Source organism: Sparus aurata, chromosome 23, assembly GCF_900880675.1.
Source record: "Sparus aurata chromosome 23, fSpaAur1.1, whole genome shotgun sequence".
NCBI lineage: Eukaryota > Metazoa > Chordata > Actinopteri > Spariformes > Sparidae > Sparus > Sparus aurata.
Window position 1 is genome coordinate 13,900,252 of NC_044209.1, and position 16,351 is coordinate 13,916,602.

Here is a 16,351-nt window from a genome sequence, read left to right on the forward strand (position 1 = left end):
AGATGTCCAAATATGGTAGAAATTAAGTGACCTTAAGCTTAAAGGTGGAAGTGATAAAACACAAAATAGAATAAACCGCACAAACACTTTGGAACACGGCTAAGCTATCTAGTGGCTTGTCGCACTGCCTCCTCACACTTTTTAGCTTTCTTTGTGAAATGTGTTTGTGTTTCAAAGACATGTAGGTGAATAGGAGACACCAAGGATCAGGTTATGCTTAAAAAAAGAACTAGTTCACATAGCGTGTTGTCCAACCTGGTCACAAATCAAAGTTGACTGCTGTTCTAAACGGCCAAAGTCAATGGCAGAGCGAGAAGCCGGCCGTCTCAGAGGGAGGGAAGATATGACACTGTTTAAATATGGTAATGGTAAATGGAGCAATATCTTGCACAAGGTTACTTTGACATGTAGCCGGGGAATCAAACCAGACTTTCCAATAACCGGACGACCCACTGTACCTCCTGAGCCGTGGCCGCCTGGGAAGAACATGTGCACATATTCAGCCTGCCTCTCCTGAATGGAATTCATTGTGTTGCACTCATGTTGTTCACATAAACCACCATAAACAATTGTGTAATGAGCCATCTGACAAGCGCTTCGATTGAGGCATGCTGGCAGATTAGACTGCCCATAGATGTTAAATCTGTTTATAAGCGTGTTTTGTTAATCTGAGTTATCCTGCTCAAGGAAGGCGGTTGGCTCCTTTCCTATTGCCAGCGCACGAGTTAGCCGATCTTTTCTTTCTGATGGCTCATGTTCCACGTAAGGAACAGGACAGACCAGAGAGACCAGAGAAAAAACAGTACAATTGTAGAAAGCAGCGTGAATGTCAGTGTTTTTTTTTTTTTTCTTTATATTATTTTCTTAAGTCAGTCTTAAAACCATCAGTGCAACTGAACAATGTATGAGCGGCGCCTGAATGGAAATACGCGCCAAAATCTGGCAGTTCAGTGCCGTCATAGCGTGACCTTGGTGTTGTGTTTCTAATGTTGCCGATACATTTCCGTGACTGCTCCAGAGTAATTTGAACTGGGAATTAATCCTGATTGTACCCTTTCCCATTAAAAACAAAACCCAGTTGTTAACGGGTGTCAGTGAGGTTTTTTATCAAATGTGAAAAAGGTGTGCGTATACCTTGTTCTAAGCTGGAGCATGCTGGTGGATTCAGCCTTCGTTAAGTGTTGTGTGTAGAAAAACTACATACGTTAGACCAACTTTGACAACCCCTTGAATCAAATTCACGTGTCTTTCTTTTCCTTTCCTACTTAGAAACCAAGACCTTCGTCACGTTGCTCACCTGTCCTTCAAACCTTCTCTACAGCATTTGCCAGTTGTCGTCCAAAGATATAATCTCCGGCACCATTGTGTCAAAATAAGATTTGTGTGTGTGATATACGCAAGTGACGGAGCAAAGGTCAGGACAGGAGACGCGACGCGGCTGTCCTACTGACATGGTCGACGCTCTGGGGGTGAAGGCAGTGACACCGCATGCGGGTCCCTGGGGATCAAAGGGCATTTATAAGGGATTCAGAGAGTCATACAGCTCCTCTGCTCTCTGAGGTGAGTTTCAGATGACTGACAAAGACTTCTGAGTGTGAAGTGCAGCAGCTGGCCACTTCCTTTTTTAGTGGATGGTGAGAAGATTTGGGAGGGGCAGAGTGTTGGTGGTGGAAGGGTGGTGTTTGGGGAGAACGCTTTGTTTCGGGGGCAACTCTGCACCATTAGCGCAATAAAGAGTTGGATGGACGGGGGTGTGAGGAGCATGAAAGGTGAGTGGCTTGCTCTGCCTCTGGAGCGTTTTGCAGGCCACAACCTCGGCCTGTTATTGTTGGCTTCTAAGCTTGAATTAGCAGCGAAGTTGGAAAACAGACTGGTGCAATGTATGTTGAAACAGGCACGTGTTTTAATTTAGTGTTCATTTAGCTCACACAATGCATTTTGCAGCTCATTAGATGATGGGGACATACGTGATAGAAAACTGCTGAAAGGTAAACTCTGATTTACACATCAAAGTCACAAGGAATCCTGGGGGTCGTGGGATTCCTGCGGGATTCTCACAGGATGGGAGTCAATTTCACCATTAATCATGTGACTGGAGCGGGCAGAATGAAAGTCATAGTAACTGTAGGTCAGTTTCTATGTATAAATATGCAGGTCTAATATATAAAAACCCTCTATTTTCTTTGTATTGAGCATTAAAATAATGATTCTGTTGTCTATTGAAATGTCTTTTTGCTCTGGAGGCTGTTTCCCAGCAGCCACCTGACTACTGCATGACATGTGGGGCCTGTGGACTGACGATGGACTATGCAGGGGACAGTGGGACTCAAGGCATGTGTGAGCTGACCAATCAGAGCAGACTGTTATTGAGCACTACAGCATGTAAGCCTATTCTAGTAGTAATCTAAAATAAAATGCTGAACCTGAAAATAAGCATTATATGCCTCGTTTAACTGTAAATGTATGATTGTGAAATCTGGAAGTCCCACAGCGTCTTCACCGACTGAATCTCGCTTATAAACATCCGCACACACGTCAGTCCACGGCTGTCTCTCACAATCTAGCTCTGTTTGGCTGCACCCTGATTCTCATTCATGGCCAGTCAGTTTGCCATCTGATATTGGTTCCCCTCGTTGACTCCACGGGACGGATGCTAAATAAAGGAAAGGTTAATGTGCTGTACTCATTTTGAGTATGCATCAGCCACTGCATGATACCATATCTGTTTCCAAAACAGGTACAACCATTAGCTGTTGGGAGTCACGCGGTCTGTGTGTGTGTGGGGGGGGGGGGGGGCACTTGTCACTATGTTTGTGCGTGTGTGACTCACTGATAAGGCAGCAGAGATCTAACATAGACCTGTCACCTCACACAAACACACACACACACACACACACTGTACTGAGGAAGGAGAGGGGGAAGTCTACCTGCAGAGTTTATGGACCGTGAATGTGGTACATTGTGTCTTCAACCAACCAGATGCATCACAGGGCAAAGTATGTGCAAATCCCTGCCCCAGATAAAGACTTGTGCTCAGAGTCACATACTCAGAGCTATGTCTGCTGGAAACTGGAATGTAAAATGAGTGTAACGAATGTCGCTGTTGATTGTGTTCTCGCAAAGTGTCGCTAAGAATTCCAGGAACGGCCATCCTCGTGTGATGTCGTGCTAAATGTCTGTCAGGATGTTGTCAGCTAGCATACGTTCCATACCAAACATCTGCAAATCAAGAGAAAATACATACCAACAAGATTACTTTGATGTATTCGGTTTCACTCATCGTCTGAGACTCATTAGGTGTTGTCATGTTTTTACAATTTTTTATCTGTAATCTGATTACATATTTATTTCTGCGTTTTTACCACAATAGTTACATAATCCCGTTGCATGTATTCTGTTAATCCCCAAGCCTGCTAATATGTCTATCCACTCACAGACAACTGTCCACATCCAATCCGCCGCCCGCTCCCCACTGCTGGTGGGCGGGTCCTCTGCTCTGGTGTCTCATCTGAACTCGCCGTGGCACGTCGGCCGCGGTGTCTTCTTCTTCATCTTCTGCTTTTGCTGTTTAATGGCTGGTGGAACACAGCTTTTACCTGGTTACCGTCACTTACAGGACCGGAGTGTGGATCAGAGCGGTTATACTCTCGCCATTGACATGTGCACTCGCCATGTTGTGTGACAGTCATACATATTCTTCTAATGACTGCATGCTCTGAACCGTGACATCAATGCCGCGATGGTTCAGAAAGAATATGTGTTCCATTGCACCCCTAGTTTCTGATTGTTTCTGAGAAGATTTGGTCCCCCTCAGTGCTGACACCTTGGCTACCAGCTTGCATCGCGCACTGATCCGACCGGCAGGTCCGAGGCGCTGCCAGGCCAAGAGGAACAACAGGACAAACAATCCAAAAACAAGACTCGAACTTTGAATTAATTTTGTTGCACACATTTTTGTTGAAACATCTTTACCACATCGTCTGCAAATATGCCAGAGGAAGTCATACATGCACAGAGAAAAGATGCACAGCAGCAATATCAGTGTAGACTTTGTAAGAGAAATAATCTGTTCAGATATAATCCTTCGTGATAAAGTGTAACTAGTTGCTCCACAGCACTATAAGCAAACGCGCTGTGGCTAGTCTTGTCTCGGGGCGTTGTGTTATCTTACAGTTTGAGAAAGGAGAGCAGCTGTTTCATATGTCAGCAGGGTGAAGCAAAGGCAGACTGTTCCCATTCTTATCTCTCTCCGAAAGCTACATAAGGCCGCTCCAGGCCCAGAGCCAAAAGAACAGGGAAATCAGAGGTTGGCCATCAGTCAGCACGTTGATGATGTGGATGGAAATGTGGAATATGAACCAACAGAGCTGCTCTTATCTCTGTGGGATAAGAGCCACTATATTAGTTATATTAGCAAAATCATACTTTAGATTTGAAGGCAGTTAATGGGATTCAGAATAAGACTTCTCCTAACATTTCCTTCTGTTTTGGACACACACGTATACTAAACAGGCAAATTAAAATGCAGCCTTCGGTATTCTTGGATCGGCACTTCATTAAGCTGCTAAATAATTCAGTAACGCGCATCGTCAAAGAAAAGTATGGAAACACGTGAACGTAATGCAGCATTCACACACACACAGACACACATTCACTGTCTGAACTCTCTCGGCGAGGGGACCTGCTAGCTGTGACATAATGTGTCACCGAGGTGGGATGTAATCAGCGTATTCGACATGGACTTGCAATGTGAGCACACCGTGGGACCTTAAACCAAAAGGGGCGCATTACCCTATAGTACGTGGGTGAAAGCAAGTTGAACAATCGCATAGAATCAGCACGCGCAGGATGTTTAAAGATAACGCCGGGCGCTTAATAAAGCTATCTAAAAAGGCAGAATCTCATTTGGGGGTGGATGAGATTTCTGCTGGTGCGTGACCACTTAATCTCCATCGATTACCCAACAACTCGCACACACGCGCACACACACACACACACACACACACACACATGGTTAGCAAAGAAGGACGTGATTAAAAATTCAGGGAGTGTGAGAACAGGCCTTCAGAGAAATGTATAGATGTGTGTGTGTGTGTGTGTGTGGGGGGGGGGGGGGGGGGGGGGGGGGGGGGGGAGTTGAACATACAGATTGATTATGATTATGAATACAGAGCAGCCTGCCTCTATTAAAGACAACAGTGGGATTATTATTCCCCTTCTTTCTTTCTTTCTTTCTTTCATGCTCCTCTGTTGTCTCACTCTGTCCCTCCTCTCATCTATCGGGCACACTTCTCAGCAGACGGCCTCTGCTGTTTCTTTAATTTCTCCCCGTGAATCCTAATTGCGTGCTGTGTCGTTCCAGGGTTAGTTCTAATCAGAATTATGATGAGTGCGTCAGACCCTGCAGACTCCGGAAAGGAAAAGAGAAAAAAAAAGTTGTTTTTGTAATGGGCTCTGCTGTTGTCAGGGAGGGTCCTCCCCACATTTTGCTGACATTACTTTTTTTTTAAATACAACAGATTCCAGCGAGGACAGAACTCATTTGAAGTTATCCGTGGGGTATTATTTCGCTGGATTATCCGTCATCCCTTTTCATCTAAACCAGGTCCGTCTTGATTCTTTTTCTCTCACATCTGTCTCTCGCTCTCTATATATAAGCCCTCAGAGGTCACTCCTGGCCCTCGGGGCACAACTGCCTCCTTTCTCTTCCTTCATATCCTCCCAGCTGTCCTTTATGCCTCCGTATTTCCCCCTGTTGTCCGCACTCGCTCCCTTTCTTGCACCTCTACACTCTTTCAACCTGGAGGCTATTGCTTCCACCGACACCTCGGAGAGTCACGCCGAGCACTAAAATGCGTCCTGATTGATTGCATCGCGAGTAAACAGCTCTATATACAGGTGTGAATGTAACCAGGATGCACCGGGACGGGATTCCTCAAGCCACATTCGGAGGTGGCCAAGGACACAAATGTGGCAACAAATGCAGTCTTACGCGAATGCAAATGTCCCCTTGTCCACACTGAAGGACTGAGGAGGTGTCGAGGAAGCCAAAAATAGCAGAAGCCAAGATTAGATGAGAGGTCTGTTTTGGTTTGATTTTTGAGCACAGGGCCTGGTTCATAGAGATGTCGTGTACGGGCTGATCCTCGTACTGAGCCGGGAACTGAAGTCACGAAAAGAGGACGCTCAAGAGACGCTTTAGACACCCTGATGCCTGGTGTGACTGCAGACTACAATCTGTCTGAAGCCAAAGAACATATCTTGATATATTTCCCACAGTAAAAACATTACAGAAAAACAAAATAGAGTCTACAAAAAGGATTCTGCAGTCTGTTACTTTACATCTGCACGTTAAATAGAGCATGTGTGACCCACACTGACAGAGGTGTGCTAGAAGTATTTTTTATATGTGGATAATGAATAAACAGGACCATATCGATAGTTTCTTTTATGAAAAGCACCTGTGAGCCATCCTCTCACCTGATGAATAAGAAAAAGAGATAAAAATGACTGATTCCCAATGCAGTGTTGGCCTTTTAAAGGACGAGTTCACCCAAAAAAGTGTAATTTAGTCATTATCTACTCAGCATTATCTTCACAGCTAAACAGCGGGGCATCATTCTCCTAAACAACTGGAGTGGATGGGGACTTGTTTTAAAATGTAAAACAACCAGGGGGAAAAAAAAATTGCTTCATACAGCCTCGGGAAGATCCCAAATTGATTTGAGAAAGACAATATTCACCAACTGGACATGCTTTCCAGCTTGTACACCCACTTCATATGAGGTGAGCACTAAGGCTTTAAGCTTAGCAGCCACAGTGAAGATTTCGGCTTAGAGAGCCTGGAAATAACATCTTTTCAAATCAGTTTGGGATCTTGGGGCTTCGGGAAACTGGGATCTATGCCGGATACCCTTTTTGTCAATACAGGTTTGGATGAGTAGATAATGACTGAATTTTTATGTTTTTTGGGGGAAAACACGCAAAATAAAACAGGACTTAACCTGTGAAAGAAGTTGAATTTCTAATAAGTGGATTTTACTTTGCGTCAACATTTGTTTTAGAAGAGAATGGGTGAGGACTTAAGACCGGAGCTTAAATTCTTTGTTTGTGCTGCATGTATTGAGACAGAGACGGTGAGGAGTCACTCTCAATAATTCATAAGGCAGTGTGCCCTTTAAAGCTAGCATGCAGCTGAGGAGAGTCTAGTGGGCTCTTTCTTTACAATTTTTCGTCATGTCTGATCGGCGGCTTGGAACACATCCACCTTTGCTGTTCACTCATGACGCACGCAGTCAGGTCCTGTACGCACTGTTTTGTCGTGTTAGAGGAGCACCCTGCGTTTGAAACCCGCGAGTGATCGGGGAGAGAGAAGAGTGCAGAATAAAAATGAATGTCTGGTAATCAACATAATGTCACGTACCAAAGCGATGGATCAGAAATAAGTCGGCACCTTTCTCTCATCCTTCCAGCGGCGACCCACGTCTCATTACTAAATTGATTCTCCATGTCCTTGGGGCGGCGGAGGTGTCGCTCTATCAAACAGTTTATGTGCAGAGACCCCAGGCGTGGGGAGGGGTGTGTGTGTGTGTGTGTGTGTGTGTGTGTGTGTGTGTGTGTGTGTGTGTGTGCCTACACTCAGCTAGAGTACATGCAGCTATCTTATTGACTTCCTCCCGAGCTCTGTCTGCCTGTATTTTAAATCATGAGCTGTGGATGGGATGAGGAGTAATGTAGGGAGCGACCACATCAGGAGAAATGTAGGATGAAGAGAATTAGCTGTAAAATGAACTCGTGAGAAGCCATTAATGAGAACTTGCGGCACAGAGGGATAATAGAATAGTGCTGCTGACTTGTACTGACCCCTTCCTTCGTGTGTGTGTGTGTGTGTGTGAGGGCGACACTGACCACACACTTGTGTTTACCCTGCCCGGAGGTTAAAGCCGAAGCACGCTGCCACTGTTTTTGCTGAGCAGCGCCACAAGGTCAACGAAAAAAGCAAGGCACAATCAAGGCAGTCATTTTATTTTCAGCAGAGAGTTAACAAAGTCTTCCTTTCCGCCTATTTACATGCATCCCTTATTTTAAGTTTTTAAGTTGAAACTAATCAAGCCATTTCACGCAGGCTAGACTTGGTTATATTAGGACACTCTTGTTCATTTCAGCCTCGTTCTTTTTTTCTCTCTCTGCAGATGTCAAATGGATCTATTGATGTCGCCCCTGTGAGCTGCCGTTGGATGAATTATGTAACAGACTCGCCGGGTTATAAAGGCGACTGTGCAGGAGAAAAAAAAGTACTTAGGCTGCTGTCGTGACAACTGATAACACAACCTCCGTATTTACATATACTGTGCCATGCATGCACGCGCGCTGTGTGACTCACCGCGGGGCCTGCTGATGCATGATGTTTAATGGGCAGCCACAGCTGAGAGGCTGCTCCGGAGTAAGAGAGGAGGCACGATTTGTCATCCCGCGATAACACCGTGAAATGTTGGTGTAAGAACTCAGTGGCTCGTGAAATTTGGTTAATGAGATTTTATAGCAGAGCGGTCATTTCATGTATCAGTGGCAGACTGGCCAAGGTCAGGACTCGTTTCGAAGGTTACGGAAAAGAAAAATGTCTTTTTTAGAGTCAGTAGTCGTTCGGTACACTGAGCGAAAGCTCTTGGACGCTGGAAGGACGCTGACTCTCTGCTGCCGTTACAGCTTCACTGCAGTTTTAGCTACTAATGCTAATGCTACATGATGCTAACAGGTTCTAGGTATTGTGCTGCATTGACATGCTATCATGCTCACAGAGATAAGTTAGGCAGGTTCATATCTAGTGATGTAACCCTTATGTAATGGCAGTATGTTCTGCCTGTATATGTTGATCCATTACATATTAACACGCTTGGCTTTTTTTCATTATTTGTGTCAATTAAAAAGTGTTATGTTGATATTTTCAACTCATATTTAATTATATTTCTGACATGAGGAGTTGTTTGAAATTACTGCCGTCTTCATATACACTGAAATGTACATCTAAAGGGTAATTCCACCATTTTTACACATTAAATTATGTTTGCATGTGATGTGGCAATATCCCAAAAACCACTAAACACATTTTAATGACAAAAATAGATGGTGTTGCCCTTTAATATTGTACTTGCAATGTATTATTTATTGTATCAAATTATATGTTCTCTATATCTTGACAAATATCCCAATTATTTCTGTTTTTCAAGAATTACAATTCCAGACACATTTGTAGATATTAGGAAAATAATTCCCTCAAATATCTTTTTTTTTTCTCTAAAAAGCTCTCGGGGGACAATATATACAGTATTCTCTCAGTGGCAGTACAAGGATGAAATACACTGAAAGCCCTAATCTCAGTGATTTGTGTTGCGCACCGTACTCTTCCTCTCCCTTTCCTTTCCCGTTTCCGCCGCCGCATGTCTCACCCGCTGCCTCATTTACTCTTCAAAGCAGGAGCAAAGCATCTGTCTATTACGAGGAGCCCAGGGCAGAGTTGTGTTAAGTAATAACAACCAGTGACGTCAAAGGCTCTCCGTCTGAGCTGGAAAGAGGGAGGGCGGGGGGGGGGGGGGAGAAAGGGATGAAATGAGAAGGAGGAGGGGCGGGGAGAGACGGACATGGAAGAGGAAGTGTGTGAAAAATCTCCTCTGCTTGTGTGTCTGTTGTCCTTCTTTCTGTTTCTGTGTCACATAAACAGTGCAGCCGGTTATTCCTTCATCAGGAGTCTTAAAACGCTGATTTGTTCTGTTCATCAGCTCTTGACAGCTGATGAACATTATTGCAATTATTTTTTTTTCCCTGGCAACTTACTGCTTTTCCCCCCCCACTGCTTCAGAGCAGAGCAGAAGCGGTCTATTATGCTCCGTCACGCATTATATTCCTCTATATGGTCCTATCGCAGGAGCCCCTGTGTTTATGTCATATAGGGCTATGGTGAAGGAAGACAGCCTCCATTCACACGCTGTTGTCAGGGAGAGATCAAGTTTATTATGTCACCTGTCCGATCCTTTGACAAATGTTGCCTATGCGATATGTTTCTGAAGGTGACCTTCAATTTACTGAGATAATAATGTAAACATAAATCCGAGACAGATCCTGTATGAAGGGTTTTGTATTCCTTCAGTGTAAAACAAGCCTTAAACAACTCAACTGAGCCCCCCCACAAGTCGGAAGACAATGAAAATAAACAACAACATTTTAGCAAATTACTCCTTTAACTTAATTTCTCCCCGTGCTCACACGTTCTCATTCCTGGAGTCAAAGCTCAGGCTGAAGACTGATTGGGGGATTAGGGATCTTACGGTGTTACACTCCTTCATAAGCACAAGTGACAGAAGCAGCAGTGAGTGGAGGATACGTTAGAGGATTACACCCTAAGACAATATAGCAGTCTTAACATGCCTTGTTATGGCTGCTGACCTTGCTCTGTCACGTGACGGCCGCGAACAACACCACACAGAACACACTACACTGGATATGAACAACAAAACCATACACAGCATGTAAAGCAACCACAGCTCGGGGCCTGGGGGGCATGAGACATTAGATTGTGCAGAGCTGTTTTCAGTAAACAACCCAGAAGGCCTTGCCAGGAGTGTGGAAGTCGCGGCGTTGTTGGCAGAGCCGACACTCTCTCCCACCCACATCACCTCCGGGCCGCCTCCGTGGATCTGGAAATCCACGGAGGGCAATGTCAAACCACATAATCTCACTTTTTCTACGGGAGCCCTTTCGCACACTTTTCACAGCTCACAGCGAGCACATGACTCTGCTTGGCAAACCTAAGTGGTTGAAGAATGTCTAAAAGTCCAGTCTGTCAGCAGACCGGCAGACTTCCTTTTCCATGACGAGCACGGCTGCTGTGTTGACTAAAGTTAGGACTCTCACACTGAACGGCATCAAGAGATATGGACAGAGAAGGGAAAGGAAAACAACTCTCTATCTATCTATCTATATATCTATCAATCTATTTTTAATGATAAATATCCAAACGTAGCCTTTGACTTCTCAAACACTCATGTCAAAACCACTCTGACATTGTAGAACAATGACTTCATGTCGTGCACATATACACCGAGGTATGTGTGCGAGTGCACTTTAAATTTGGCAACAGCATGCGTTCAGCGGAGCGATGACGCGCGCAGCCTACATCAGCACCTTGGATACGGGCACACCATTCACCGTAGGGCTCCTGCCCCGTTTTGGACCAATCAGCGCCTGTGTTTTCTAGATAGCATTCAGCACCACCCACACTGCTGCCAGCTGTATTGTTCCGCTATAGGGAATCTCCTCTCAGGCAATCTAATACATCACAACTCCTGCAGTTTTCTTTTTTTCTTTTTTGTTTTTTCGTGGCAGGACACGAAAAAACTAGGATCCTATATGGATTATGTATAACACAACGGGGCGTGTGCGATATAAATGAGATTATAGGGAATAATGGGCTCTGGTGTGGGGTATAAACACAAGCACAGGCTTTGAAAAAAAGGCAGCGAGTCGTGTTGTTGGCATGTGTGTGATGATTGAACACGTTAATTATGAGCTCCGTGTCGTTAAATTCGCTAAAGAATGGTGGTTGAGGGAGCTTTAAAGGATCCTGAATACAAGGAGGTGAAAGCTAGAATAGCCTGTGAAACATCCACAACACGACGTTTTTCGCATCGATACAAGCGTTTTGCTCACAGACAGCTCGAACACGAGCGGAGTTTATCTTTATATAATATCGTTCCCTTCCTTAACATTAATTACTTTAGCCTCTCGCTGTCAGCACAGACCTAGGTTATCTCTGACGCAAGCGCTCATCACAGGCGTCTCTCCCATTTCACGGCATCATATGTCCCCCGCCCCCCCTCCTCCCGCGACTGACGGCGCGCGTCGGCCAATGAGCGCGCGACTCGGGCAGCGCTCCGGGGGCGGGACTCGCGCTTCGCACCAATCGCGACCGCCCGTATTGTTTTGACCTCTGAAACCGCATCACCGCCTACCTCGTGCCCATGGCGGAGGAAGGCTATAAATAAGGGCAACGCTGTGGCAGGAGGCGGACGAAGTTGCAAAACTCCCGGAGAGGAGGGAGCTACTCTGCAAAGCCTGCTGGAAGAGGACGCAAAATTGAAACCTTAAAAGACAAAAAAAAACAAAACAAACAACAACAACAGAAACCCGAAGCGAACCACAAACGCCAATCCTCCCGACATGTACATGTACTGGAATACTTTTTTGTAATGTTGATAATATATTCTATGTGAAGAAAGTATTTATACTTTTTCCGTTTTTTTTTTCTATTTGCACTAACTAACGGTACTTCAGAACTACTGAGAATCTTTATTTTTTACACACACACAAAAAAAACGTAAGTATATTTCAGCTGACTTTCTCTCTTTGTTGCCTGTCACGTATTATAATGTCAAGTTGTTACCGTGTGTGTGTGTTTGCCTGCTGTCGTACTGTAGCTCTATTCATAGCCTTTACTTACTAAGCTGATTTGCTGCGTCAGTCCACGAAGTTGGGGAGGGGTGTGTGTGTGTATTCGAGATAGAGAGAGTGCGTGTGCAGGCGCGTGCGTGCGGGTAAAAGCGTTGTGTGTGTATCACCATTGTCATTTTTTTAATCTAAAAAAGGAAGAAATGACGGCAACTGTTCAATCTAAACGCCTCGAAATGACGTCTATGCGCTCGTGAGAGCCTCCATAGCCTGTTTTAAACGCATATATACATTGTTTTAAATTGTCACCCGTGTCGGTACCGGTACTGGTTGTCAGGGGTCCAGTATGCTGTGAAATAGCAACGACCGTCCCCCTTTAACTTCGTCACAAACTGATCAGATGTACCGAGACCTGTGGCGATTTCGCAACTGAGAGTCTCCAGTTTTTTTTCGTGAGGGGGGGAGGCGATAAAACGTTGCACTCCCCTCCCTGTGCCTCCATTTCAATTCCTACATAAATTAACCACTTTTATAGGCATTAAACGTCCGCAGACAGCTCCTCTCACAGGCAGCAACACCGCGCATTCGATCTCACGGGTTTGTGACTTCTACGGTTTATTATTTTTTTTCTTACAGCCTGACGTTGTGTTTTCACGTCGGCGTCTTTCGTGTCAGCCGTGCGAAATTGGCAAAAGTACGGGTGTCGCCAAGTCTTCTTTCGACACTGTTTTTGCTACACTTTGCATGGCATTAGCTCCTCTAAGCGTCGACACCATATCCTCTCTAACGTGTCCTCTTTTGGGGCATGTCCAACGGTTCACGTTGATTGAATGCAACATGTCAGTCCCCCTGCCTCGCGCTGTATGGAGGCTATCCACTTGCCCATTATGTAATAGGATTCCAGAGTCGTAGTGCAAGGTTAATGTGCTCAATGCCATACTTTCTGACATGTAGATCAACAGTGTTTGTGTGTGTGTATATGTGTGTGGGTGTGTGTGTATATATGAACGTTTAAGTGCCAGATCCCAGATCAGAGGGTTTTAATATCAGCTGCACATTTTCCTCCATCTGACTTGTCAAATTCTGCTCTGGCTGCCTGTTGTGTGACATTAGACTTATGAGCTGACAGCGGGGTCACACTGGCAGCGTGCACTGGCACTTCAGGCAGGCCGTTGAACAGATCAGTCCATCGTGAATGTTTGTCCCATTCTTGTGAACTCCTAGGAACACGTTTTAAGTGTTTTCCTTTTTCTCTGTTTTTCCAGGAAAACATTATCACACCCCGTGGAAGGACGTCACTTCTACAAAACCAGCACTTTTGCTTTTGAACCGTTTTTTTCTTTTTGTTGTCCGAGCTGTCTGGTTGCTTTTTTTGCCATCCTGCCTGGTGAGCGTCTGTTGTGTTGCCAACAACCACGGATAAACAAAGCAGACCCGGTGGACACAGTCAAGGTCAGACGCGCCTAATCTTCACGCACCTGGTAAACTTCAGCAGTTCGCTATGCAGCTTGAAATCCAAGTAGCTCTCAACTTCATCATCTCCTACCTGTACAACAAGCTGCCCAGGCGGCGGGTCAACATTTTCGGTGAGGAGCTCGAGAGGCAGCTGAAGCAGAAATATGAGGGACACTGGTACCCGGACAAGCCATACAAGGGCTCAGGATTCAGATGCATCCACGTTGGGGAGAAGGTGGACCCAGTGGTGGAGAAGGCAGCCAAAGAGAGCGGGCTGGACATCGAGGATGTCCGCAACAACCTGCCCCAGGACCTCAGCGTGTGGATTGACCCCTTCGAGGTGTCCTATCAGATCGGCGAGAAGGGGCCTGTCAAAGTGTTGTACGTCGACGACAGCAACGAGAGTGGAGCGAACAGTGGGGGGCTCGATCTGGATAAGGAGATCAAGAACAGCTTCAACCCCGACGCACAGGTCTTCATGCCCATCAGCGAGCCTGTGAACGGAGCCTCTCCGGGCTCCAGCTCCCCGTCTCCTCCTTTCGGCCACTCAGCAGCCGTCAGCCCCACCTTCATGCCCCGCTCCACGCAGCCTTTAACCTTCACGACGGCCACCTTCGCCGCCACAAAGTTCGGCTCCACTAAGATGAAGAGCAGCGGCCGCAACAACAACAACAACAACGGCGGGAGCGGCGCCGGGAACAAGGTGGCACGTACCTCTCCCACCAACCTGGGCCTGAATGTGAACAGTCTCCTGAAACAGAAAGCCATCTCCACCTCCATGCACTCTCTGTACGGGTTGGGCCTCGGGGTGCAGCAGCAGCAGCACCAGAAGCCCTCGGCCCTGTCCCCCAATGCCAAGGAGTTTGTGTTCCCCAGCCTTCAGGGCCAGGGCAGCCAGAGCGCTCTCTTCCCCGGGGACAGCTCACTCAGCCTAAGCCCGCTGCAGTACAGCAATGCCTTCGACGTGTTTGCGGCCTACGGTGGCCTTAACGACAAGTCCCTTATGGATGGCTTGAATTTCAGCTTGAACAACATGCAGTATTCTAACCAGCAATTCCAGCCAGTAATGGCCAACTAGTACACGTAAAAGGTACTACTTAAGCTACTACTTCACACAGAAACGACCAGAGATAATGTGATACGGGGGAAAAAAAACAAACACAAATGCACATTTTGAAAACTTAAAAAAAAAAAAAAAAGAAAAACAACAACATATAAACGAGAACAGAATGTCAAGGATAAAAGGAAAAAGTGACTTGTCAGCTGTAAGATCTATGTTACGAGTCTAAGAGCATGAGCCCGAGGGTGAATTACTTTGCCCCCTTGAGTTATACCTTTAGTACAAGATGTCCAAGCTTGGTTTTCCTAAACTTCAACATGCATCATTGTTATTTCTTTTGCCAACCAAGCACAAAATATTTTTTTTATGTGACTGTTTTAAGATATAAAAAAAAAGGACAAAAAAAAAAACAAACTCCACCACAAGTCATGGCCTCTTTCAGTATTTAAACATAACTGGACACCGCCAATTTTTTTCAAGAAATTGGCACAAATAAGTGGGATTTCCTGGTCTTTTTTCTAATTGTATAATTTAATTTAGTACAGAGTTTGTAAAATATCAGAGTATCTATTGTTTCTACGACATGGTATTGCATTTATATCTTTTTACTACTCCAGTGATCTGTGATGGCTGCAGCAACTTTATGTTTTCTTTTTTTTTTTATTGAAATTATAAAAAATGAATCCATCTTTAAGAAAAAAAAAGAAGAAAAAAAAAAACATTGACTATTCTAAAGATTGTGTACAGAATATTCCGTAGTGGTGGGATTTAAGAATATTTGCTTTTTTGAAAAACATAAGAGTTGTATTTTCTGTTAAGAGTTTAAAGATTTTTGCTATATTATGGACAAAATGTAATCGTATATTAATTTTGTACCTACATTGTGCAATACTTGATAAAAAACAAACGGTATAACAAAGTATTTGGAGTCAGTGTCTTACATGTTAAGAGGGACTGATAGTTTATTAAGTTTGTATTAAAAAGCTTGAAAATAATTCCACCTGTTCAGTTTGTCTTTGGTTTTTGTGGTTCGGCTGGTTGACGCAGGTCTTTAAGGGGACAATTTTGGGACCAATCCAGTCCTGAAGCCAGAAGAATCAGTTTTTTCTTACACCTACATATGCTTGGTACATGAGCATGTCCTTAGCACACAGCTCACATTTATTTCACAGTCATTTTAAGCCAAGAGGTCGCAGGTTTAGTGTGCTACACTAGTGAAATGTACTTGAACACATGCTACATGAGATGAAATATTCCATTCCCCGACACCCCTGCCTTCAGCACTGAGACACTGGCACACAAGCCTCGCCACAGGCCCCCGGCAACATTTGTTCAAACAGGCAGGCTGTGTTGGCTAACAGTTGCCCTTGGGCCAAGTGTCATTACACATATGGA

At 45.0% G+C, this 16,351-nt stretch overlaps 1 protein-coding gene across 1 annotated transcript; it reads left to right on the forward strand.

Annotated features, from left to right (window-relative positions):
• Positions 1-12,023: 12,023 nt before the first annotated feature.
• On the forward strand, positions 12,024-15,951 carry tob1a (transducer of ERBB2, 1a). Its single transcript, XM_030407967.1, has 2 exons — positions 12,024-12,370; positions 13,707-15,951. The coding sequence occupies exon 2, from the start codon at positions 13,943-13,945 to the stop codon at positions 14,972-14,974; it is 1,032 nt and encodes a 343-aa protein (XP_030263827.1). The 5' UTR covers positions 12,024-12,370; positions 13,707-13,942; the 3' UTR covers positions 14,975-15,951.
• The last annotated feature ends 400 nt before the right edge of the window (positions 15,952-16,351 follow it).